The 24,301-nt window shown below is 44.7% G+C and overlaps 1 protein-coding gene across 5 annotated transcripts in view; it reads left to right on the top strand.

Annotated features, from left to right (window-relative positions):
- Positions 1-4,650: 4,650 nt before the first annotated feature.
- PHF8 (PHD finger protein 8) overlaps positions 4,651-24,301 on the top strand; it is a 107,829-nt gene continuing 88,178 nt past the window's right edge. For 2 of the 5 annotated variants that reach the window (XM_055269123.2, XM_055269118.2), the window contains exons 1-2: positions 4,912-4,942; positions 6,989-7,178. In XM_055269123.2, coding sequence (XP_055125098.1) covers positions 4,927-4,942; positions 6,989-7,178 — 206 coding nt within the window. In that variant the 5' untranslated portion in view covers positions 4,912-4,926. Of the gene's footprint in view, positions 4,943-5,325; positions 6,005-6,988; positions 7,179-24,301 lie in introns of those variants that run through there. The other 3 variants (XM_055269117.2, XM_055269119.1, XM_055269122.2) reach the window with 3 other exon arrangements.

The following is a 24,301-nucleotide window of genomic DNA, read 5'->3' as shown; positions in this document are numbered from 1 at the left end:
TGGCTTGACGTCCCCCTCTGGGCCCTGATGTCCCCCTCTGGTGTGTTTCTGCACACCAGGCAGCCTAACTGCTTGGTGGCATGCACATTGCCTGCAGTGCCCATAGGCTGTGGGTGATGCCACTTAGCATATCCCTTCTGCTCATGTGCATGATCCATTGTCACAGTGGACTACACTTAGAAAAGACAAGCTCAAAGATAAAATTATCAATTTCAAGACAGCCACAGCATTACAGTAAACCAAGCCTAAGGCCCCTTCTAGGAGCAGAGCTCTGTGAACAGGCACGCCCATGAAGCTGGCCCTGGAGGCATGGGTTGGTGTTCTCCATTGCTTAGTTTGGCACCTGGGGCACCATCCTGCTAGTTTTTATTTCAAGTGTGCGCAAACCACATTTTGTTTCTGTGTTTCAAATTATGCAAAGAACCATTAATTGATTACCTTCCCATTACATTTATACACCAGTTGCTGTTAAATCCACACTAGTGGTATAAAGGAGTGGTTAAGAGCCTGGTCTCTGAGCCTGTATCACCACGAACCCCTGCTAGGATACAAACTAGCTAAGTGACCTCCAGCAAGTGAATTAAAGTTTCTGTACTCAGCTTCATCATCCATACAATGGTAACAGTATTGATATCTACTTCATATGGTTGTTCTAAGGATTCAGTGACTTAATGCTTGTAGCGAGTTTGTAACAGTGCTTAGGACAGTAAGTTCTCAGATAATGTTATTTAGTATTATTTTGTCTTTTGTTTTTACTGTCCTTGTACTTTCAAGTCTGTTTCAGAGGACACCTGTTTTTCCTCATGTGTTTCCCCCCGAATCCCCCGTTTTCCACTCATGTGTTTTATAGTTCACTGTAGCCCTCATAATTTTCTTTACCTCAATAGCTATAACATATATGTAGAGAAATGAATTGGAAAAGATCCTGCAGAGGTTCCCTCTAGAGAGGTAAGCAGGCATTGAATGCCCTGTCACGAGGAAAGTTCAGCCTGGCTGTTTGAATGTTTATAATGGGAATGCATTTACATTACAATGGGATGGAACTGAATCTGTGTTATTAAAAATAAATATTCACAACTGTTAAATGGAGGTGGGATGGGGGAGGTAGGCTTCCAGGGCAGCCTGGTGCTGTGGCAGCCAGGTCCCATCATGGACTACATCCTCTGAGACTGGACCAGTCCACAGATTTCCAGGGCAGCAGCCAGCTGCCTCCCATCCTTAGCAGTGGCAAGACTTCCTTTGTCAGCAAATCTGACTGCCTCTGATTCAGACCCCTGGCAGCTTTGCCTTTCCCAATATCCTTTGTCCACTCCCCACCTCTCAAGGACACTGGGAAGGAATTTTAGGAGTCGGGGTAGGTACCACTGTACCTAGGTCCAATGCTACCTCTTGTGAAGCCTTTCCTCACACACGCACTGAACGTGTTTGAATTAACTGTGACTGCCTCTTTGTTCCCACACCACACAGGTTGCTCAAACCTCTACGTAGCACTTAGGGTTTGACCTTTTCCAGCCTCCTTGTTTTGTTAATTTATTAAATCGTCTATTCCCTAAGGGTACACACAGGGTCTCTAATTCAGGCTTGGAGACCCTGACCCCCACCTGTAGCCCGCCCAGTCCTCTTGCCCCCATCTTAGGGCTTTAGCACTTTTTTTTTGAGATGGAGTCTTGCTCTGTCTCCCAGGCTGGAGTGCAGTGGCACAATCTCGGCTCACCGCAAGCTCCGCCTCCCGGGTTCACGCGATTCTCCTGCCTCAGCCTCCCGAGTAGCTGGGATTACAGGCACGTGCCACCACACCCAGCTAATTTTTTGTATTTTTAGCAGAGACGAGGTTTCACCATGTTGGCCAGGATGGTCTCAATCTCTTGACCTTGTGATCTACCCGCCTCGGCCTCCCAAAGTGCTGAGATTACAGGCGTGAGCCACCACGCCCGGCCAACACTTTTGATTCCTTTTGCCTTTGTCCCTAGCTACCTTTTTTTGTTATTCAGGTCTCAGCTCCTGTCACCTTCTCTGAGAACCCTTCCTTGACTACCTTATCTAAAATAGATTGCTTTCCTTTCAAATCATTCTCTATCTCATAACTGGTCTTACTTTCCTGATAGCACTCACCTCAATTGGAAATTCTCTGATTTGCCTCACTTTTTATCTGTCTCCCTTGCTAGAAATGAGTCACAGGAGGGCGGGGACTTGTCTGTTTTGTTTACCCCTAAATCTCCAGTGCCTAACAGTAGGTGTTCAAGAAAATATGTGAATTTCATGAAATTTTATTTGATCATTGACTGTTTCCGCCAGTAGACTGTCAGCTCCATGGAGGCCAGGGCCTTATCTGGGGTACCTCAACATCCTCAGCACCTAGCACAGTGCATGATGCATAGTAGATTAATAAAGAACTGTTGGGTGAGGGAATTAATGTTCCACACACACCTGAACTCAACATAGTCCAAATTAAATTTAGTCTCTTCCCCACCAAATCTGTTTTCTCTTCTGCGTAGCCCAGTTCATTCAGTGACACCGTCATCTACGCTGACACTCAACCCAGAAATGAACTCACACCCCTTTCACTCACTCATCCGCTATTATCAGTTTCCAAACACTGCCTATTCAACCTCCAAAATATCCAAATTATCTCATCTTTTTCTACCCTTTCCCAAACTATCCTGGACCAATTTTTTCCCCCCACACTAGTGAAACAGCCTCATTCCTCCTGACTCCTTGTGAAGCTAAGAAATCTTAAACTGCAGGACCTGTCACTTTCCATAGGGTCACATGGTCATGTGTTTTATAAAGTTCACAAAATATATTTAAACAACAAGTGGTTCAAAGTGCTGTCCCTTTCCACTGAGGGCCTGGCCATACTTTCCCTTGCATTAGGTGGTGTTGGAGCTGCCTGACATTTTTGAGATCCACCTAAGGGGAAGTTGATTTGGGAGATACATTTAGGTTGGGTTTCATGGGATATTTGTTATTTAAAAATTTATTTTATTTTTATGTTGTAGAGACAGGGTTTCACTATGTTGCCCAGCCTGGTCTTGAACTCCTGGGCTCAAGCGATCCTCCCATCTTGACCTCCCAAAGTGCTGGGTTACAGACATGCAATCTGCACCCGGCCCCATGGTATATTTACATGTGCTTTGTATCACTTCTCTTCGTAATTATTACCCAGGTGTAGGAATTGCTTGTAGAAATCCTCTTACTGCCTACCTTTGAACCTAATTTTGTATTCATAAGTCAATTTTTTTTTTGAGATGGAGTCTCGCTCTGTCACCCAGGCTGGAGCGCAATGACACAGTCTCGGATCACTGCAACCTCCGCCTCCCGTGTTCAAGCGATTCTCCTGCCTCAGCCTCCTGTGTACGTGGGACTGCAGGCGCGTGCCACCACACCCAGCTAATACTTGTATTTTTAGTAGATACGGGGTTTCACCATGTTGGCCAGGCTGGTCTCAAACTCCTGAACTCGTGATCCGCCCGCCTCGGCCTCCCAAAGTGCTAGGATTACAGGCATAAGCCACCGCGCCCGGCTATTTTTTTCTTAAAGATGTCTCACCCTTCCTCCCCCAAACCATATAAGCTTCAGGTCCCATTAAACCTGGACCTTTCAGTACAGTGGCTCAGGCCTGTAATCCCAGCGCTTTTAGAGGATCTGAAACCAGGAGTTTGAGACCAGCCTGAGCAATATAGCGAGGCCTGGGCTCTATAAAAAATAAAAAATAACCGAGTGTGGTGGTGTGCACCTATAGTCTCAGTTACTCAGGAGGCTCTGGCGGAAGGACCGCTTGAGTCCAGGAGTTCTAGGATGCAGTGAGCTATGATCGCCCAGCCTGAGTTGACAGAGTGAGACCTTGTCTCTAAAACAACAAACATAAAAAAAAAATACCCTAAACCATCCTCTGGGTAAGTCACAAATATGAGACTCAGCTACTCCTGCTCAAAAACCTGTGTTTTCTTTTTACTAACTGCATACAATCTAAACTCTTGCATTTCGCAATCTTTCATGTTGTGACCCTTTACTGTTTGACCTCCTACCTATCTCTCTTCTGTTTTCTTTGTTCCAACAATATTCAACTTTTAGTAAATATTTTTCTATGTGCCTCCATGCATTTGTACACGTTGATCCTTTTGAGTACAATGTTCTCGCTTGTTTATTTAAGTGAACTTACATCCTCCATGTCCCCCTGCCGTCTTTCTTACAGCAGCTGCAAGCAGCTTGTAAGGCTCTTTTGTAGCTTCATGTTGCATTTTGCAAAGGTCATTTTGCAGGTGGTATTTGTGTGCTTACTGCGCCTTCTATTCCAATTGTTTACTCGCAACTTTGTTTCCTGCACTGGCAGATGCCCTCCCACTCGAGGCCCTGTTTTCACCATTGCATCCCCAGGGCCTAACCCACCATCACTGGTTAGTAAATTGTGTGCACGCACACATTTCTTTTATAAAGCAATGGGACCCTTTAAGAAAATGAAATAGTAAGATAACTCCTAGAGAATTTTGTAGAATGTTTGAGAAAACCTAAGCCATCTTGAAGCATATGTATGAAGCTCCACTAACTCAGCAAAGCTCCACTAACTCAGCCTTTCCTCTCATCCCCCCTCTTCTCCCCTCAGGCTATAGTCAGAAAATTGTGGGACAGGTGCAAACAAATCCTTGAACTGTATTTGAACTGAAGTGAAACAGTAGGGTCAAAGAAGAGTTCAGAGGGAGTTGTGGAGTTGGCAGCAGCTTTACAGAGGAACTACGCTGAGGGCCTGGGGACAGAACGCGGGTAGCACAGGGCGCAAGGTTCAACGTCCTTGCTCTGGGATTCAAGTCACTTGGCTTCCCGAAGCCCCTGCCTTCATTTGGTGATAATCACAGAGCTTCCTTCACAGGGGGAAGAACGAACAACGCAGAGACCGTGGGAAAGAGCCCAGCCTATCGAAGGTGCTCAATGAACAGGAGCCGTGGTGAGTACTCCGCCTCTACCCCGGCTGAAGCCCGCCCCCGCCGCCACCTATTAATTTTGTAGTTTGGAGTCACCGAGTTCACCACCTCTCATAGGAGGAGAAGGCTGGGGAGGAGGAGTGTGCGAGTCCGGGTAGCTTAACTCCCTGTTTGCCCAGAGGAGGGGGAAGGCTAGGACGTTTCGGGCCCCACTCAAAATGGAGCCAAACGTCTGCCTCGCCTAAGATGGCGGCTTCTCCGCCTCTGGGCTCAAGGTCTTCAGCAGCGATTGGGCACCTTAAAGAGACGAGCGGGTCCAAAGGTGGCTGAGAACCGCCCTCCTTTCTCAAGGTGGCGCCCCGCCCCCCTTATGACGTCACTGGGAGCCGGCGGCTCGCGGTTCCCCGCCTCCGCCGCGCTCACCTCGCCAGTCCAGCCCTCATAAGATGGCGGTCGCCTTGGTTGTCTGGGTAGCGCCGCCACTCTCAACATGGTAGCTGTTTACCCCGTATTTCTCCTCCCCTCTCCGCCTCAACTTCCTCGTTGTTTTGAATAAACTTTATTGACTACTCCGAATTGCCTACCACCGCCACTGGGCTTCTCCCAGCGACTTTTCGGGCCGTGTGCCTCGGACGTGGCGGCCGGTTCATCTCTTTCCCCGTTGGTTTGCTCGCGAGTATCTCCTGCCGGCCCAGCGACGACGCCACTTGCCCGTTCGCCGGGCGGCCGCCAGACTAGGCCCAAGCCGCGGTCTCCAGTAGGCCCGAACGGCCGGCCCGAGGGGAATGTTGTGGAGGAGGCTGCTCTGAAGCACCGTTGGGCGGCTGGCGCCGCGCGACCCAGCGGGGGGCTCGAGGGGAAGGCGAACTAGGTTCTCGGCGGTACGGGGACTATCCCAGAATTCGACGCGCGCCGCCGTAGGGGCCGGAACTACCGGAGGAGCCTCCGCTGAGGCGCCTCGCAGTCCCGGAGCCAGCCCGGCTGCCGGCGTGTCGCTGGGACTGAGCTCCGCGGGCGTGGAGTCCTTGCAGCCTAAAGCATGAGGAGGTCCCTGTAGGATTCTGGACCGAAGACATTCTTGTCAGGTTTGGGGCGTGAGGAGGTTCCTGTCAGTTGGGGAAGCGTTAAGATTCTGTAAGTTTTGGGGGCTGCGAGGGTATTACTGTCAGTTTTAGGATATACTGTGAGGTACCTGAATATTCGGGGAGACTAGGGAGCTCTCATCAGTTTGAGGGGGGGCTGCAAGGAAACGCTGCCAGTTTCCGAGCGATGCAAAAGAATCCTTGCTTAGTTTCAGGAGCGTGAGGAAATTCTAGTCAGTCTGAGGGGTTTTGAATAGATCCTTTTGAGTTTCAGGGATGCATCCAGAACCCTGTCATCTTTAAAGTACAGAACGAGCTAGTCAGTTTAGAGATTTATATTTATTTCAGTTTTGGGGGTGATGAGACTCCTGACTGGTCGGGGAAGGAATGATATTGAGAGTGATGGAAAAGATTATTTAAACTCTCCGAACACGACCCCAGAACTGTGATTTGAGTTGGGAGCCTAGTCTTGTCTGTCTTGTTCGTGAAGGCTTTTTGAGTAACCTGAAGAGACTTTCAGGGATCCCTTATCTCTCTGGTTGGCCCTATTTTGGGGGTGAGAGAAGGGTCTTGTCTTGAGATACCCCCAGCCTCCTTTTTGACGCTGTGGTTTGCGTCATAATAAAGGGAGCCCTGTGAAACGGGTCAGCTAGGAGAGGGTTCAGTGAGAGATGAAAGAAGCTTCCCGAAAAGGCTTCAGGTATTTTCTTGAAACCCGGAAAGAAGTTATCACTGACTCCGGGGCCGAAGAAGGTGGGGGGTGGGGAGTGGGGAGTGTGGGGGCGGTGGGAAGCCTGGAAGGCTCCGTTCTTTACGTGTGAAAGAAATTCTAAGGGCCGGGTGGACTTTCTCTGGTTGCCCCCTACAGCCGCACCAGCTGTGTTGCATCCCGGCGGCGGTAACTCTCTATTGGAGAACTGAGGGTTGGTGCAAGGGGGTGGGGGGTGGGGGCTGATTCACTCTGTAAAAAGTGTTGTTTGTGCCTAGCCATCGTCCAGAGAGGACGCGTGCAGCCGCCTCCAGCACCTCTTGACACGACGAACCTGGCCGGCCGCAGAACGCTCCAGGGCCGAGCGAAGATGGCCTCGGTGCCGGTGTATTGCCTCTGCCGGCTGCCTTACGATGTGACCCGCTTCATGATCGAGTGTGACATGTGCCAGGACTGGTTTCATGGCAGGTAAGGAGGGCAGGCCAGGCTACACAGGGTGCGGTGGCCAGGTGTGTTCACTTGCTCTCTCTTCCTTTCTCAGCTCTGTTTTTAGATTCCGACTCAGAACCCCCTCTCCCAGACTCAGGTTCTGCCATCTCTCCTTGCAGAACAGGACCTAGCTGACATTAGCCTCTGGTTTCTCCTTTTCCTGTGTTTTCCCCTATGTATTTCTTATTTGCACCTTTCTTTTGAGTGTTTTTTTAGATTTATAAGACCTCTGCTTTTCTTTCCTGTCACAAAGAATCATTTTTATACTCTTTTCTATTTTATTTTTTATTTTATTTTATTTGTTTTGAGACGGAGTTTCGCTCGTTGCCCAGGCTGGAGTGCAATGGCGCGATCTCGGCTCACAGCAACCTCTGCCTCCCAGGTTCAAGCGATTTTCCTGCCTCAGCCTCCAAGTAGCTGAGATTACAGGCATGCACTACCACACCCAGCTAATTTTGTATTTTTAGTAGAGACGGTGTTTTTCCATGTTGGTCAGGCTGGTCTGGAACTCCCGACCTCTGGAGATCCGCCTGCCTCGGCCTCCCAAAGTGCTGGGATTACAGGCGTGAGCCACCGCGCCCGGCCATCATTTTTATATTCAGACAATTACGTTTTGCCTCAGACACTGGCTTTTGGGAAAACAGTGTTGCTTATTTGAGGTAGTTGAGTCCATAAACAGTGATTTGTACTTAGCTTCAGAGTGACCATGCACAAGTTGCTTTGCTTTTCTGAGCCTCATTGTCTTCAGCTATAAAATGTTATCAAATATATCCTTTCTGACTTTGCAAAGCAGTTTGGATGTACTCCATAAATGGAGGCAGAAATGCAAGAGTATTTTATTTCTACAGCATTTATCTGCAGAACTATCCAACTAAATTGAATTAAGCAGAATAGATACTGGGTAAAACAGGAGTAAAACCACTGATGAATTCCCTTCAGTTAACGTGTGTGCACATAAGCACCTGTCACCCAGAATTCCGGAGAGGTTAGTATGCACGATAAAACTAATATTTCATTAATGGGATTTAAATCTCAGCTGTGGAAAGACAGCCTTGAGGGGGCTTTGTACACTGGAGCGCAACAAAACAGTGTATGGCACCCTCCTCCTGTTGCCTGTTAGATTCTAGAATTTTCAGTTCTGTGGTCTCCTCCAGAGGGGCTATTTTTCTTTTTTTCTTTTCTTTTTTTTTTTTTTTTGACACAAGGTCTCACTCTTGTCACTCAGGCTGGAGTGCAATGGCATGATCTCAGCTCACTGCAACCTCCGCCTCCCGGGTTCAAGAGACTCTCGTGCCTCAGCCTCCTGAGTAGCTGGGATTACAGGTGCACGCTACCATGCCCGGCAAATTTTTTTGTACTTTTTTGATAGAGATGGAGTTTCACCATGTTGGACAGGCTGGTCTCAAACTCCTGACCTCAAGTGATCTGCCCGCCTCAGCCTCCCACAGTGCTAGGATTACAGGTGTGAGCCGCTATGCCCGGCAAGCTATTTCTGTTTATCACACTCAAGACCAAACTAAAGGTGCTGGGGCTGCTAAAATCCTGACCTCAGCAGGGACTGCCCCCTTGTCCTGTATCCAAATTCATATTTAACTGATCTCTATTGAATATTTATTGTGTACCCGGCACAGAGTTCTGTTTTACTGCCTCATGTTATTTAAAAGGGGACAACCCTAGAGGGTGGGACCTTTTCCTTTGCCCTGAAAATAAGTGGGGATTAAGATGCCTTTCAGGATTCCTGGTGTCTTTGCTAGTGCTGATCAAGTCACTCCTCAGCTTAAAATTCTTCTTTCAGTGGTTCGTCTATGGGATAAAATTCAGTATCTTTTATATGACAGACAAGACCTTTTGTGATCTACTTGTTCATTCTCATTTCCTGCCACTCCTCCTCTCTTGTTCTTTATGTTATAGCAAGACTGAACTACCTATAGTTCTGGGAAAATTTTATACTCCTTTATGCCTTTTTGTCTTTGTACATGCAAACTCCCACTAATGCCCTCTCCCCTTTGCAACTCACAGACTGTAAAAGGTGTAAAAGTCCTTCTTCCTCTTGGTTCCCGTTGCACTTTGTGTGGGTCTTTATTAAAAAGTAATTATTTCATCATATCATAGTTATAAATATATCTGTGTCATTCATTAGCCAGAGCTTCCTGAGGGCAGAGATGTCATCTTTTCATTTTTGGTATCCCCAAAAACTAGTTCAGTGCTAAACATGTAATAGATGCTGAGTACATTTTTGAATGAATTAATGAGTCTTCATGAAAAAAAGCTGTTGCCTGGGGCCCTTACTTTGGATTGTATGGTAAATGTGTAGGTTCAGATCTGTAAAATGGGCTCCTGCTAACTCCTCACTCTGGAAACAGGGAACAGGAATGAATGCTTCCTGAGTGCTTATGTCTGCCAGACCCCATGACAGGGACTTGGGATAAATTATTTAGTCTATATCCAAGCCTGAAAGTTGGATATTTCTCTTTTAAATAGTGTTCTTAATTTTTTCTTGGTTTTATAGTGAGACCTGCTTCTTGTAGAAAACACAGAAAAAGAATAAAGAAGGAAATAAAACTCACCTGAGTCTACTACTGTCTGGCACAATCCACTGTTAAATTTGTTGTTGCATTAACTCCCATCTTTTGACTTAGAATAGAAACATATATCTTTACAAGATGGGATTGCGTTATAAATACCATTTTACAACCTATTTTTTATTTCTTGTTAATGTTATAATGTAATTGCCAGTTCATTAAATATTTAGCTAAACTTGATTTCTGATATCCCACAATATATATGTGTCACCAGTTAATTTGGTAATTTCCTTTATGGTTGGACGTTGTACTTTTTTGAACATTATTTGTACTTCTTTATATTATAAATAATGTGAGGAAACTTTGGGCGTTCTGGAAAGGTTTTGCATCTTGATATGAGTGCTGATTAAAACAGAAAAACATTATGGAAAGCATCTTTGCCTAGTAGATACTTGACATTTATTTATAAGGAGCACCATTGAGGCCTTAAAGAATTCTAAACTTAAAAATACAGAAATGGGCTTATGGGCCAGGCCCTTCTTTAATCACATTTCTGTGGTGAGTTGTGTGTTTCTGTGTACACTCTAACACAAGTTAACTGCCTTAATTTTTTTCCATGAAATACACCAAATTTTAAAAATCTCTTTTGCTTCTCTCTATCGGCCCCCACTGAACAGGGAAGCTAGCTGAGAATCAGGTCCTTGAGGGTGGCTGCTCTTGCTTATTCAGTGCATTGCTCACAGAAACACACCAGGCTTATAGTGCACCATTTAAGTTTGTACTTCAGCACAATTGGAAATTACTACATACTATGGACTTTTTATGGTTGCTTGCAAGAGTTAAGCCAACAAATTTTAAATCCACAAATACCTAGAGGTGATAGAAATCTGTTGATATCTCTAGTGACTTTTTTTTCTTTTTTGAGATGGAGTCTCACTCTGTCGCCCGAGCTGCAGTGCAGTGGCACGATCTCGGTTCACTGCAACCTCTGCCTCCTGGGTTCAAGTGATTCTCCTCTGCCTCAGCCTTCTGAGTAGTTGGGATTACAGGTGCGCGCCACCACACCCGGCTCATTTTTGTATTTTAGTAGAGACAGGGTTTCACCATGTTGGTCAGGCTGGTCTCGAACTACTGACCTCGTGATCCACCCACTTTGGCCTCCCAAAGTGCTGGTATTACAGGTGTGAGCCACCACGCCCGGCCTCTAGTGACTTTTGTAGGATAGATTTCTTGAAGTCCAACTGGGGATTATGGAATATAATGCCAAGTTATTTTCTGGAAAGGTTATAACAAGGGAGGCAACTTACTCCATTTTGCAGCTGAGAATCTGGAATTCATGGAGATTAAGTGACTTTCTGAGTGTGGATTTGAACTTTGAATTATTTGATTCCAGAGCCCAGGTTCTCAGAAGTGCAAAAAACATGGTATTGCTTCATTCTTCCTGTAAGAAGCTGGATTTTGCAAAAACACTTTGATTTGAACAAAGGTGGTTCTCAAACTTCAGCATGTATCAGACTCACTTGGAAGACCTGATGAAACACAAGTTAGGGATGCCCTAGCTACAGTGTTTCTGATTCAGTAGGTAAGCAGGGCCCACCCTTGAGAACCACTGATTTAGAACATTATCCTGTCTTGATTCCTTCCCCTTCTGCGGAGTGTGATAGCTTCTGATACTGAGGGATGGATGGACTAACATATCATTACTGTACACCAGTCATTCTCTTTTTTTGGTACAGAAAAATTGGAATGAACATTCTTTTTATATTATTCTTTTTTAATTCCTAAGTGAGCTAACACAGGAGGAACGAACTTTTTAAAGTACAGTTCATCAACTGGGAATTTGTTCAAAATGCAATTTCTTGGGCTGGGACTGGGACTCAGCAGTCTATATTTTAACAAACAAGTGATCTTGATTCACCCTAACATTTGAGAATCATTGCTGTACAATAGTGGAGAAAACTAGTTGGCAAGCATTTATTGATTTCTGGGATTTTTAGCACAAATCTCACTCTATAGTTTTCCTGTTTATAAAAGAAATATTGGTTGATACACGCCCAAGGGAGTAACTTTGGTGTGGATTTTTAACTCTAGAGGAAAGGACACTGATTTCAGATCTGGGTTCAAATTGTGATTCTGTTACATATTAGCAAATAATTTCTTATCTGTGAAGCCTCAGTTTCCCTGAGAGGTTGTGATGATTTAAATAAAATGGTTATAGCTATCGTTTATTGAGCACAAGCTAATGCTCCACTCACTATGCTAACCACTTCGCCTAATTATCTTTATCTTTTTGGGGAGTTTTAAAAATTATTCTATTTAATAGTTACAGGACTATTCAAATTACCTATTTTATGTTGGATGTGTTCTTTCCAAGAATTGACCCATTTCATCTAAGTTGTCAAATTTATGTTTGTAGACTTGTTCATAGTATTTCTTTATTATCCTTTTGATATCTTTAGGCGCTGTAGTGATAATTTTGTTTCATTAGTGATACTAAAAATGTATCAGGCTGGGCATGTGATGTCATTCATGCCTATAATCCCAGCACTTTGGGAGGCCAAGGCTGGTGGATTGCTTAAGCCCAGGAGTTCGAAACCAGCCTGGGCAACATGGTAAAACCCCGTCTCTACAAGAAATACAAAAATTAGCAGGGTGGGTGGCACATGCTTGTAGTCCCAGCTACCCGGGAGGCTGAAGTAGGAGGATTGCTTGAGCCCAGGAAGTTGAGGCTTCAGTGAACTGTGATCGTGCCACTGCACTCCAGCCTGGGTGACAGAGCAAGACCCTGTCTCAAAAAAACCGAAAACAAACAAAAAAATATTTGTCTTCATATTTATCAGACTTGCTAGAGGTTTGTCAGTTTTATGGATCTTTTCAAAGAACAAGCTTTTTGTTTCATCGACTTTTTCTATTGTTTTCTGTTTTCAATTTAATTGATTTCTGCCTTTATTATTTTCTTCCTCCTTTGGTTTATTTTGCTCTCTATCTAGTTTATTGAGGTGGGAGTTTAGATTATTGATTTGAGACTTTATTTTATTTTTTTCTGAAACGGAGTCTCGTTCTTGTTGCCCAGGCTGGAGTGCAATGGCGCGATCTCGGCTTTCTGCAACCTCCACCTCCCGGGTTCAAGTGATTTTCCTGCCTCAGCCTCCTGACTAGCTGGGATTATAGGTGCTCGCCACCACGCCCAGCTAATTTTTTGTATTTTTAATAGAGATGGGGTTTCACCATGTTGGCCAGGCTAGTCTCGAACTCCCGACCTCAGGTGATCCACCCGCCTCGGCCTCCCAAAGTGCTGGGAATACAGGCGTGACCCACAGCACCCGGCCTTTCTTTCTTTTCTAATGTAAGCCTTTAGCTGTTAATTTCCTTCTCAGCACCAATAGATTTTAATATGTTACATTTTCCCTTTTCATGTAGTTCAAGGCATTAAAAAAAAAAGTGTTTTTGTTTTTTTTTTGTTTTGTGTTTTTGAGACAGTATCTCACTCTGTTGCCCAGGCGGGACTGCAGAAGCAGGATCATAGCTCACTGCAGCCTCCAACTCCTGGGCTAAAGTGATCCTCCTGCTGCCTCAAGGCATTTTTAAATTCCCCTCGAGACTTCCTGTTTGACCCATGAAGTATAGAAGTATGTTGTTTAATTTTTAAGTTTTTTCCTGTTATCGTTTTGTTACTGACTTCTAGTTTGATAGTGGTCAGAGAATATACTCTGTATGATTTCAATTCCTTTACATTTATTGAGATTTGTTTTGGTAAATGGTTTCATGATCACTCGAAAAGAATGTGTGTTCTGCCATTTTTGGGTAGAGTGTTATATAAATGTCAATTAACTACTGTTGGTTAATGGTGTTGCTGAATTCTTCTAATCCTTGCTGATTTTTTTTTTTTTTTTTTTTTGAGATGGAGTTTCACTCTTGTTGTCCAGGCTGGAGTGCAATGGCGCAATTTGGCTTACCGCAACCTCTGGCTCCCAGGTTCAAGCGATTCTTCTGTCTCAGCCTCCTGAATAGCTGGGACTACAGGCATGTGCCACCATGCCCAGCTAATTTTGTATTTTTAGTAGAGATGGGGTTTCTCCATGCTGGTCAGGCTGGTCTTGAACTTCTGACTTCAGGTGATCCGCCCGCCTCGGCCTCCCAAAGTGCTGGGATTACAGGTGTGAGCCACTGCACTCGGCCTACTCATTCATTCATTCATTCATTTATTTATTTTTGAGACAGGGTCTCTATGTCACCTGGGCTGGAGTGCAGTGGTTTGATCATGGTTTACTGCAGCCTCAAACTCCAGGGCTTAAGCAATCTCCTCATGCTTCAGCTTCTACAGTAGCTGAAACTACAAGCACGTGCCACTGCATGCCCTAATTTTTTAAATTTTTTGTGTTGGGAGGGTGCTGGTGTAGGTTGGTGGTACCTCCCTTTGTTGCCTGGGATGGTCTTGGACTTCTGGCTTCAGATGATCCTCCCACCTTAGCCTCCCAAAGTGCTGGGATTACAAGCATGAACTACTGCTCTTGGCCCGAGTTATCTCTGTATTGCTTTTTTCAGTACTTGCTCTAGGTATTACATTATACGTATAACTTACCATAAGCAACTGCTCTTGACATTTTACCAGTTTGATTGAAGAGTAGAAACTTTACTTTTCTTTTTCCTTTTTTTTGAGACAGAGTCTCACTCTGTCACCCAGGCTGGAGTGCAATGACGTGGTCTCGGCTCACTGCAACCTCTGCCTCCTGGGTTCAAGCGATTCTCCCACCTTAGCCTCCTGAGTAGCTGGGACTACAGGTGCAGTCCACCATAGCCGGCTAATTTTTGTATTTTTAGTAGAGACGAGTTTTCACTATGTTGGCCAGGCTGGTCTCGAACTCCTGACCTCGTGATCCACCCGCCTCAGCCTCCCAAAGTGCTGGGATTACAAGCGTGAGCCACCATGTCCGGTTGAAACTTTACTTTTCTTTATATGCCTTAATGCTCTTTTGTTTATAATATAATTAATCGTTTTGTTGTTGTTGAGACAGAGTCTTGCTGTGTTGCCCAGGCTGGAGTGTAGTGGCACAGTCACGGCTCACCTGCAGCCTAAACCTCCTGGGCTCAAGTGGTCCTCCCACCTCATCCCCCTACCCCCCAGTAGCTGGGACAACAGGCATACACCACCATGCCTGGCTGATTTTTTTTTTTTTTTTTTTTTTTTTTAAAGACGAAGTCTTGCTCTGTCGCCCAGGCTGGAGTGCAGTGGCGTGATCTTGGCTCACTGCAACCTCTGCCCCTCCAGGTTTAAACAATTCTCTGCCTCAGCCTCCAGAGTAGCTGGGATTACAGGTGCCCGCCACCACGCCCAGCTAATTTTTTGTATTTTTAGTAGAGACGGGGTTTCACCATCTTGGCCAGGCTGGTCTTGAACTCCTGACCTCAAATGATCCACACGTCTCGGCCTCCTAAAGTGCTGAGATTACAGGCATGAGCCACTGCGCCCAGCCTACTCATTCTTTTAGGGTAAGTGTTGGCAACAGATAGGTTTAGTTTTCCTTAATCTGAGAATATCTTGATTTCCCTTGAATTCTTAGGGGATCTTTTCACTTGATATCGAACTCTGGGTTTCTAGTTCTTTTATCTCAGTGCTTGAAAACTATTCTGCTACTTCCTTTTTCTCTCCACGGTTTCTGATGAGAGAGCCTCTCATTCAAATTGGTGTTCTCCTTGAGGTAATGTGTCATTTACCTCTCATTGCTTTCAAGATTTTTCCTTTGTCTTTTGCTTTTAGGAATTTGATTAAGCCATGTCTTAGTGTGGATTTCTTCCAGTTTGTCTTTTGTTGTAGTCCTGTAGGTTGCTGAGGCTCTGTTCATTTTTTTTCCAATCTGTTTTCTTTCTGTTGTTCAGATTGGATAATTTCTATTGTTCTATCTTCAACTTACTGATTCTTTTCTCTGTTTTCTCCATTCTGCTGTTGAATTTTCATTTAAGTTACTAAAGAATTTTCATTAAGTTACTATGTTTTTCAGTTCTAAAAATTCTATTAGGTTCTTTTCTATATCTTCTATTTGTTTGAAGAGATTTTCTATTTTTTTGTTGACACTTTTTTTTTTTTTTTTTTTTGAGGCAAGAGTCTAGCTCCGTGGCCTAGACTGGAGTGCAGTGGTGTGATCTTGGGTCACTTCAACCTCTACCTCCCGGGTTCAAGTGATTCTCCTGCCTCAGCCTCCCCAGTAGCTGGGATTAAAGGCACACACCACCATGCCTGGCTAATTTTTGCTGACACTATTTATTTATTTTATTATTATTATTATTATTATTTTCTGAGATGGAGTTTCACTCTGTTGCCCAGGCTGGAGTGCAATGGTGCGATCTCGGCTCACTGCAACCTCTGCCTCCCTGGGTTCAAGTGATTCTCCTGCCTCAGCATCCCAAGTAGCTGGGATTACAGGCACACGCCACCACGCCCGGCTATCTTTTGTATTTTTAGTAGAAATGGGGTTTCACCATGTTGGCCAGGCTGGTCTTGAACTCCTGACCTGGTGATCTGCCCACCTCAGCCTCCCAAAGTGCTGGGATTACAGGCGGGAGCCACTGTGCCCGGCGACACTTTCTATTCATTTGTTTCAGGCATGTTCTTAATTGCTCATTGAAGCATTTTTGTGATGGCGCCTTTAAAATTCTTAAATAATTCCAACATCTGTGTCATCTCAGTCTTAACATCTGTTGATTTTCTTTTCTTATTCGAGTTGTGATTTTCCTTGTTCTTGATATGACAAATAATTATTTTAATTATATTCTGGACATTTTGGGCATTATGTTATGAGATCCTGGATCTTATTTAAGACTTCTGTTTTTGCAGGCCTTCTCCGACACTGCACTCCAGTGGCAGAAAGGGGGTACCACTTCATGACTGCCAGGTGGGGGTGGAGGTACAGGTTCCCCACTTGGTCTTTGGTGCTATCCACCACCTGCTAGGTGGGTGGATCCTACTGTTTCTAGTTGGTCTGCTTTCTTCCCTTCACCTTTCAGAGTTTTATGTTTGTTTTATATATAATGTCCAGGGTTTTTAGCTGTACTTGGAGGGATAGGGAGGAGTGCATCTACTTCATATTGTTCCAGAACCAGCAGTGATAGGTTAAATAACGTGCCCAAAGCTACACAGACAACTGTACCACAGATCAAACCTGGGTCTCCTGTACTCTCACTGTAGAATACAGTACTATAGACAATATAAGCACTGTTTAAGTGGTTAGAAGTTATGGAAGATAGGGAAAATCAGATATGTGCTATGTGCCAGGCATTGTTCTGGACACTGGGGTGGGGGAGGGGGGATATGGCAGTGAACATGAGACAGTAAACTAGCAGCTTAATATATAGTGTGTCAAGTGATAAAACATGGTCTAGAGAAAAGTAAAGTAGGGTGAGCAGGAGAAGGAGTACCACCCCAGGGTTGAAGTAGTGGTTACTTTATACAGGATGATTACAGATGGGTTACATATGAGCCTGAAGGAAAGTGAGGAAGGGAACCATGCTGGTAAGTAGAGGAAGAGTGTTTCAAGTAGAGGACATAAAGGACCCAAGTGGGGAGCAGGCCTGGCATGCTACCAGTCCAGTCCAATGCTATTGGAACAGAGTGAGTGAGGGGAGAGTAACAGAAGCTGAGGTTAAGGGTCGGGGGTGCGCAGATCATGTAGAGCAGTGATTTTCCAAGTATGGTTCCCAGACCAGCAGGATCAGCATTATCTAGGAACTGGTTAGGCCAATTCTTGGATCCCACCCCAGACTGACTGAATCAGAAACTCTGGAGATGGAGCCCTAGAATCTGTGGTTTAACAGCCCTTCAGCTGCACGCTAAAGTTTAAAAACCACGGGTATGGGGTGTAAGGACTTGGTTTTTACTCTGGATGGGAGCCACAGAAGTTTTTTGAGCAAGTGAGAGTTGTGATCTGATTTAGGTTTTGGCTCTTGTGAGGATAGACTGAAGGTGAGGAGCAAGGTAGAAGCAGGGAGAATTTGGGGGCTACTGTAGATCATTATTCCTTAAAGTGTGGTCCCTGGACCAGCAGCATCAGCATCACCTAAGAGGTCGTTAGAAATGCACGTTTATAGGCCCAACCCAGTCCTACTGAATCAGGATCTCTGGGATGGGGCCTAGGAATCTGTATTTTAACAAGCTTACCAGGTGTTTCTGATATTCCCTAAAATTTGAGAAACACTGGTCTAGTTAGGCAGTGGTGGCTTAAAGCAGAGTCAGTGATGATGAGAAATGGTTGGATTTTGAATATATATTGATACAGGATTTGCTGATAGATTGGATTGGGGTTGTGAAAGAAGGAACTCAAGAATGACTCAATTTTGAGGAATTTGGTGTAAAGGGGACTAGAGTAATGGGGCAGAGACTGAGGGGATCACAAAAGGGTTTTTTGTTTGGGTTTTCTTTTTTTTGGAGATAGAACAGTCTGTCTGTGTGCATGTCAGTACATATGAAGTTATTCCGTTGGTGCATCCAGAATTTAGTGAAGCCTGTTATATGACAACCTCATAAAGGAGACACTTCCTAGGTATGCTGGAACTTGCTGTGTCCTTTGCATTCCTTTAAGTCCTGTGTGCCTGGAGTTGGGGGGGTGGGGGGGTGGGAATGGTGGATGCTTCAGCTTCTGGTTTTATAGATGGTGCTCTGTCTGGACCTGGATCCTTGGGCACCCTCAGAAAGCAGAGGTTGAGGAGATAAGAAGCCAGACAGGATCTTGAGCAAAATCATCATCTCTCAGGCATCTCTAAGTCTCAGCTGCCACTCAGTTCCACATCCCTGGAAGAGTTGAGTGTCCATTTTGGAGTGCTCATAACACTTGACTGTATTAATTACCCCACATTTATCCTGGTTACATATTGTAGTGATATAGTAGAGTCACAAAGTCCTGAATTTGTATCCTGCTCTGCTACTTAGTAGTTTTGTAATTGCCAACAATTTACTTAACCACTCAGACCCAGATTTCTCATCTGTTAGATTAGGATAATATTAACGATGATGATGATGATAGCTAATACCATGTGCCAGGAACTGTAAGTACTTTACCTATTTTAGCTCATTTAATCCTCTTAACCACCCTATGAAGTGAGTACTATTAGTACTTCCATTTCACAGATGCAGAAACTGAGATGCAGAAACTGAGATGCAGAAAGGTTAAGTATAAATTGCTTAAGTTCACATAGCTAGTGAGTGGCAGAGGTGAGATTCAAACCCAGGCAGTTTGGCTCCTAAGCCTGTACTTTAAACCTCTGCTTCTGTGTTTAATGTCTGTGAATGTTGTACGGAAGGCCCTGATTTGTTGTGGAGATTAAATGTGATAATATGTGAAGTTCATAGCTCAGTTTTTTTCTCAGTGCCTTTTATGCTAACTTCAAATTCATTCACTCACTATCCTGTTACCTTGTTTTACTGACTTTATAGCACTTATGAAACTATTTTGACACTGCCTCTCTGTCTCCTGCTCTAAAATGTCCAGTCCATGAGGGCAGTGTCTGCTCAATCAATATTTGTTGAATTTATGCACTCATTTCCTTAACAAATACTGCTTACCGTGTGCTTCGCTTTGCAGTATACGATGGGGATAACTCATCTTAATCACAAGACCTGGTGCTGTAATAATTATCCTCTTGACTAAGGAAGCTACTCAGAGCAAATCAGCATTTACCACCCTTGGTCCTAGGTGGTAACTATCGAGACAGTGCAGCCAGAAGCCCGATTTTTCAGTTGTCTGCCTCCCTGATATGAGGAGTTGTCTAGCACATTGATGTTTGTTGAATAATTAAGGCAAGACAGAGATGGGAAAGGTGAGGACTTTTGGTAAACAAGATACACTATCTGGCAAATGTAGTGGGGACAGACAGCAGGTAAGTGAGCAGTTCCAGGGCCTCGTGGTGAAGGCTGAAATAAGGATAGTGTTGTGGGGGTGCCACAGCAGCAGGGAAGAGGAAGAGCAGGAATGTTCCAGGTAGAAGGAGATACATGTGATGAAACCCAGAGGCTAGAGCTAGACAGAGTATGTCACTGAGAGTCTGCTGGCTTTTTAGAGCAAGGCTGGCTTCATGGGTGTGCAATCGCTATAGTCACATGGTGCCCCATGCCTGAGGTTTAATGTTCTGTGGTGGTTGTCTTGAAATTCTTAATAATTTTGACTTTGATTTTGTGATTTGTATGTGATGGAACAATGGAGTGTGCGCTGGGGACTTAGAGTCTTGGCTCGTATGTGGTTCTACCTCCTGCTGCCTTTCTACCTCCCCGAACAGGTTCTTGGCTAGCTGCCTGGGGCGCTGGGCCCAGGTGCAGGTGTGGACAGAGTCGGTTGGGTGCATGTACCCTGTGTACTAAGTCACCGGGCAGGGCCCCAGGGTACTTGTGTGGGCCTGCACTCGCCCCTTCAGTTATCCCTATACCCAAGGGAGCGTGACAGTAAATAGCATATTAAAACTGCATGGTAAGTTGAGAGAGAGACCATGGAAGAAAGGAAAAAGCTTTTCTATTTTTTGAACAGGGAGCTCCCACTTTTCATTTCCATTAGGCCCCACAGATTGTAAGTGGGCTATGCAGTCGGAATGTCTCCCCCAGCGTACGCTGTGTGTGAGGGGAAAGAGGTGAGCTCAACCAGAGAGGCAAGGCCTTTTGGGCCATGGTAAGTTTATACTTTACCTTAGGAAAAATAGGGACCCTGTGAGGCATTTTAAGCATGGGTTGATAGGATCAAATTTGTGTTTTTAAATGTTCACTTTGGCTGTAGTGTGGAGGGCCGATTGGGTGGGGACAGAATAGGGGCCAGGAGTCCAGTTAGGAGGGCAGGACAGTAACTGAGTTAGAGATAATAGTGGCCTGAACTAGCGCAGGGGCAGTAAGGATGACAAATTAACACAATTGATAGCTAATAAAGAGAGTTGACAGGACATGCTGATAACTTGGATAATAACAACAAACATACACAGCACTTACTATGGGCCAAGACACTGTTCTAAACACTTTCTATATATTTAGTTCATTTGCTTTTGATAACAACCTTATGAAGTAGGTACAGTTTTTATCCCCATCTTACAATGAGGAAACTGAGGCACAGAGAGGTTAAGTAACTTGTCCAAGATCCCACAGCTAGTAAGTGGCATAGCCAGGATGCAAACCCAGAGAATCTGGACCTAAAATCAGTGTTCTTAACTTGATGCTAGAACGTCTACTTCAGGGTATAGTGGAGGGAGAGGGCTAGAGGTGAATCAGTGATGGCTGCCAGGTTTCTGGCTTGAATGCCTGGTGAGGTTGTGGAGCCATTTGCTGAAGTGGGAAACCTAAGAGAAGGGAGCATGTTTAGGGGACAGACAGAGGGAGAAACTGAGTTTGGACATGTCGAATTTGAAGTACGTAAGTGGCTATCCAGTAAAAATGTCTCCCCCAGGAGACATTTGGAGGGAAGGGTCTAATCTGGCTTGGAGTTATGAGTGCATAGAGGGCACATAGAGCCCTGGGAGTGAGAACAATGAGGAAAAGTGAAGAGAAAAGAGTGCCCAGGTAAGAGGACCTAAGAAACTTCAACATTTAAGGACTGGGCAGGAGGAAAAGAGTTCATCGGGAAAAAGGAACAGCCAAAGACATGATTAAAATCATATCACATCCCTACTCGTAGTGGCTGTGACTCCCCAGTTCTTGTGGCTACCCAGGAAAAGCCAGAGTGCTTTACAGTGGCCTACAATACCCTAATATGTTAGTCTATTGCCTTTCTGACTTATTACTGTCCTCCTAGCTCTCTACTCTAGAATACTCTCCTCTCTGCTGCCTTCGTAGTCTAGGGATGCTCCCACCACAGGGCTTTTGTACTTGCTGTTCTTATTGGGATGCTCTTCCTTCATAGCCACATGAGGGGCTTGCTCCCTTACTCCCTTTGGGTCTTTATTCAAAAGCCATTTTGTCAGTCTTTCCCTGTCTTCCCTATCTAATATTTCACCCTCACTACCATTCTTCCTGGCCTCCCCTTTGTGTGTGTGTGTGCGTGTGTGTGTGTGTGTGTGTGTGTGTGTGGTGTGTATAGTTATATATTCACACACATATTCCTGTATATTCCCCTTCCTGTTTTTTTTCTACCTAGATCTTCTCACTATCTAACATACAATGTGTTTCACCAATAGCATTGATTTATCTCGTTTCTTGTCTGCCTCCCCACTGGAACATCAGCTCTATGAGGGCAGGGATTTTTGTATGTTTTGTTTTTTGTCTTCGTCTCACCAGCACCTAGACCAGAGCCTGGCAGATGCTCATTAAATGTCAGCTGAAGGAATGGGCACCAGCCAAATGGGGTGTTATAGAAGTCAAGGGTAGAGAGCTTGTCAGGTGGAGAGAGTACAGGGTTGGCAGTGTGAAAATGGTGCTAAGAGGTTAAGGGAGATAAAGCAGAGAAGTACTTATTGCATATATCAACAGGGAGGTCAGGAAATCAGTGAGATCTATTTTAAAGAAGGTGGGGACTAAGATCAGACTATAGCAGGGGATGAGTCACAAAGTGCACATAGCAACCCTAAAAAAGTATCGATTTGGCTCTGATAGAACACCTAGGCAGCTAAGGGTGGGAGGGAGACTTTTTACTGTATATACTTCTGTACTTTTTACTGTATATACTTCTGTACTCTGTATAGACTTTTTACTGTATATACTTCTGTACTCTGAGTTTCGTACTGTGTACAACTGTTACTTATTCAAAAAAGGAATCATTATCAAGCTTCGTAGGTTTATTTACTTCGTTTTTAAGCCGCATAGGTTTAAAGAAAGAAGGTGTTTGGCTGTGAAGGGGCAGACAGGAGGGAGGGTGGATGGGAGGGCGGGTAGGTCTTGGTTTTTTAATTTGTAAACATCAATAGACTTGTTTAAATGCTATTGTGAAGAGAAAGAGAGAGAGAGATTGAAGATACTGCAGAAAGAAGGAATAATTGATTGAGAAGGTAAGAAAACGTGACCCAGATGGAAAACTTGGCTTTAGAAGGAAGGAAAGATAGTACTTTTGTTGCGACAGGAAAAAAAGGATGGGTGTAGAAGGAGGTAGATTGGTGATGCGAAGTTAAGGTAGTTCACCTCTGATTACTTAATTTTCTCTAAGAAGTAGGAAGTGCATGGCTTCTTGGTCTTTTGGCTAAGATCAAGTGTGGAAGTAGGAAGTGGCTGGCATGATGGCTCACACCTGTAATCCCAACACTTTGGGAGGCTGAGGTAGGAGGATCACTTGAGGCCAGAAGTTTGAGACCATTCTGGGCAACAAAGCAAGACCCCCTCTCTATAAAACACACGTACAGACACAAATTAGCTGGGCATGGTGGTGTGTGCTTGTAGTCCTAGCTACTTGGGAGGCTGGGGCAGGAGGATCACTTGAGCCTAGGAGTTAAAGGCTGCGGTGAACTATGATTGGAACCACTGCTCTCCAGCCTGTGCAACCCAGTGAGACCGACTCTAAAAAAAACAAAATAAAACAAAAACGTTAAGGAACTCAAAGAATGAAAGCAAAGAGTGCTTAAAACAACAACAACAACGAAAGCCGAAACCAAAAACCGGAAGTAGTAGGAAGCAAGGTAATTTTTGAGAGAGAAGAGGCAGGTAGTGGGGTGAGACATTTGAAATAGCCACAATAGATAATAAGAGAGAGTTGAATGGGGAATTTCAGAATGATCGTCAGGCAGCATGATCCAGATTTTTTTTTTTTTTTTGAGACGGAATCTTGCTTTGTCACCCAGGCTAGAGTGCAGTGGCACGATCTTGGCTCACTGCAACCTCTGCCTTCTGGGTTCAAGCTGTTCTCCTGCCTCAGCCTCCTGAGTAGCTGGAATTACAGGCGTCCACCACCATTCCCAGCTAATTTTTGTATTTTAAGTAGAGATGGGATTTCACCATGTTGACCAGGCTGGTCTTGAACTCCTAACTTCAGGTGATCCACCCACCTCAGCCTCCCAAAATGCTGGGATTACAGGCGTGAGCTACCGCGCCCAGCCAATCCAAATATTTTGGACAGTGAATTTATGATGGCACCGATCCAATGGGTGATTTTTCTCTAGCCACATCTAGTGGTCTAGAGTTAGGTAGTTGTACTAAGCCAGGGTTAGGGTTTGCATGTGGGGATGAAAGGCAGTGGGGCAAGTGAGGATATCTGTAAGAGAATGATTGAAGTGAGGTAATGCTGGAATCTCAACTAGATAGGGAAGGAGGGTAAAGTCAAGAATGTGTGAATAGGCGAAAAGTGTGAGGATAAAGAGTTTTGAGGGCAAAGAACAGGTTGTAATGAATGAGAGCTGGATAGATAGACTTGTGGTCAGAGAGGGCGATGTATGAGTTTCATATTCCAGAGGTGCAGCAGTTGCTGGTGTTGACAGGGTCTGGGGGATGGTCATGAGAGTTGGTAGCTGAAATGGGAGCAGAAGTAACAGTCTCTGAAGATGAGAAGATCAAAGAACTAAGTGCCTGGAATGTTGTATCTCCACATGGATACTGATTTCATGTAGGATGTTGTCAGGACTTGGGATGGAGAAGAATCTGAGCAGGTTCTTCAGCAAGTGAAGGGGTATGTTGGGGAGATGGGTATGTGGCAGTGATGA

The sequence above is a fragment of the Symphalangus syndactylus genome, chromosome X (assembly GCF_028878055.3).
Source record: "Symphalangus syndactylus isolate Jambi chromosome X, NHGRI_mSymSyn1-v2.1_pri, whole genome shotgun sequence".
NCBI lineage: Eukaryota > Metazoa > Chordata > Mammalia > Primates > Hylobatidae > Symphalangus > Symphalangus syndactylus.
This window is presented reverse-complemented; position numbering and strand designations above follow the sequence as displayed.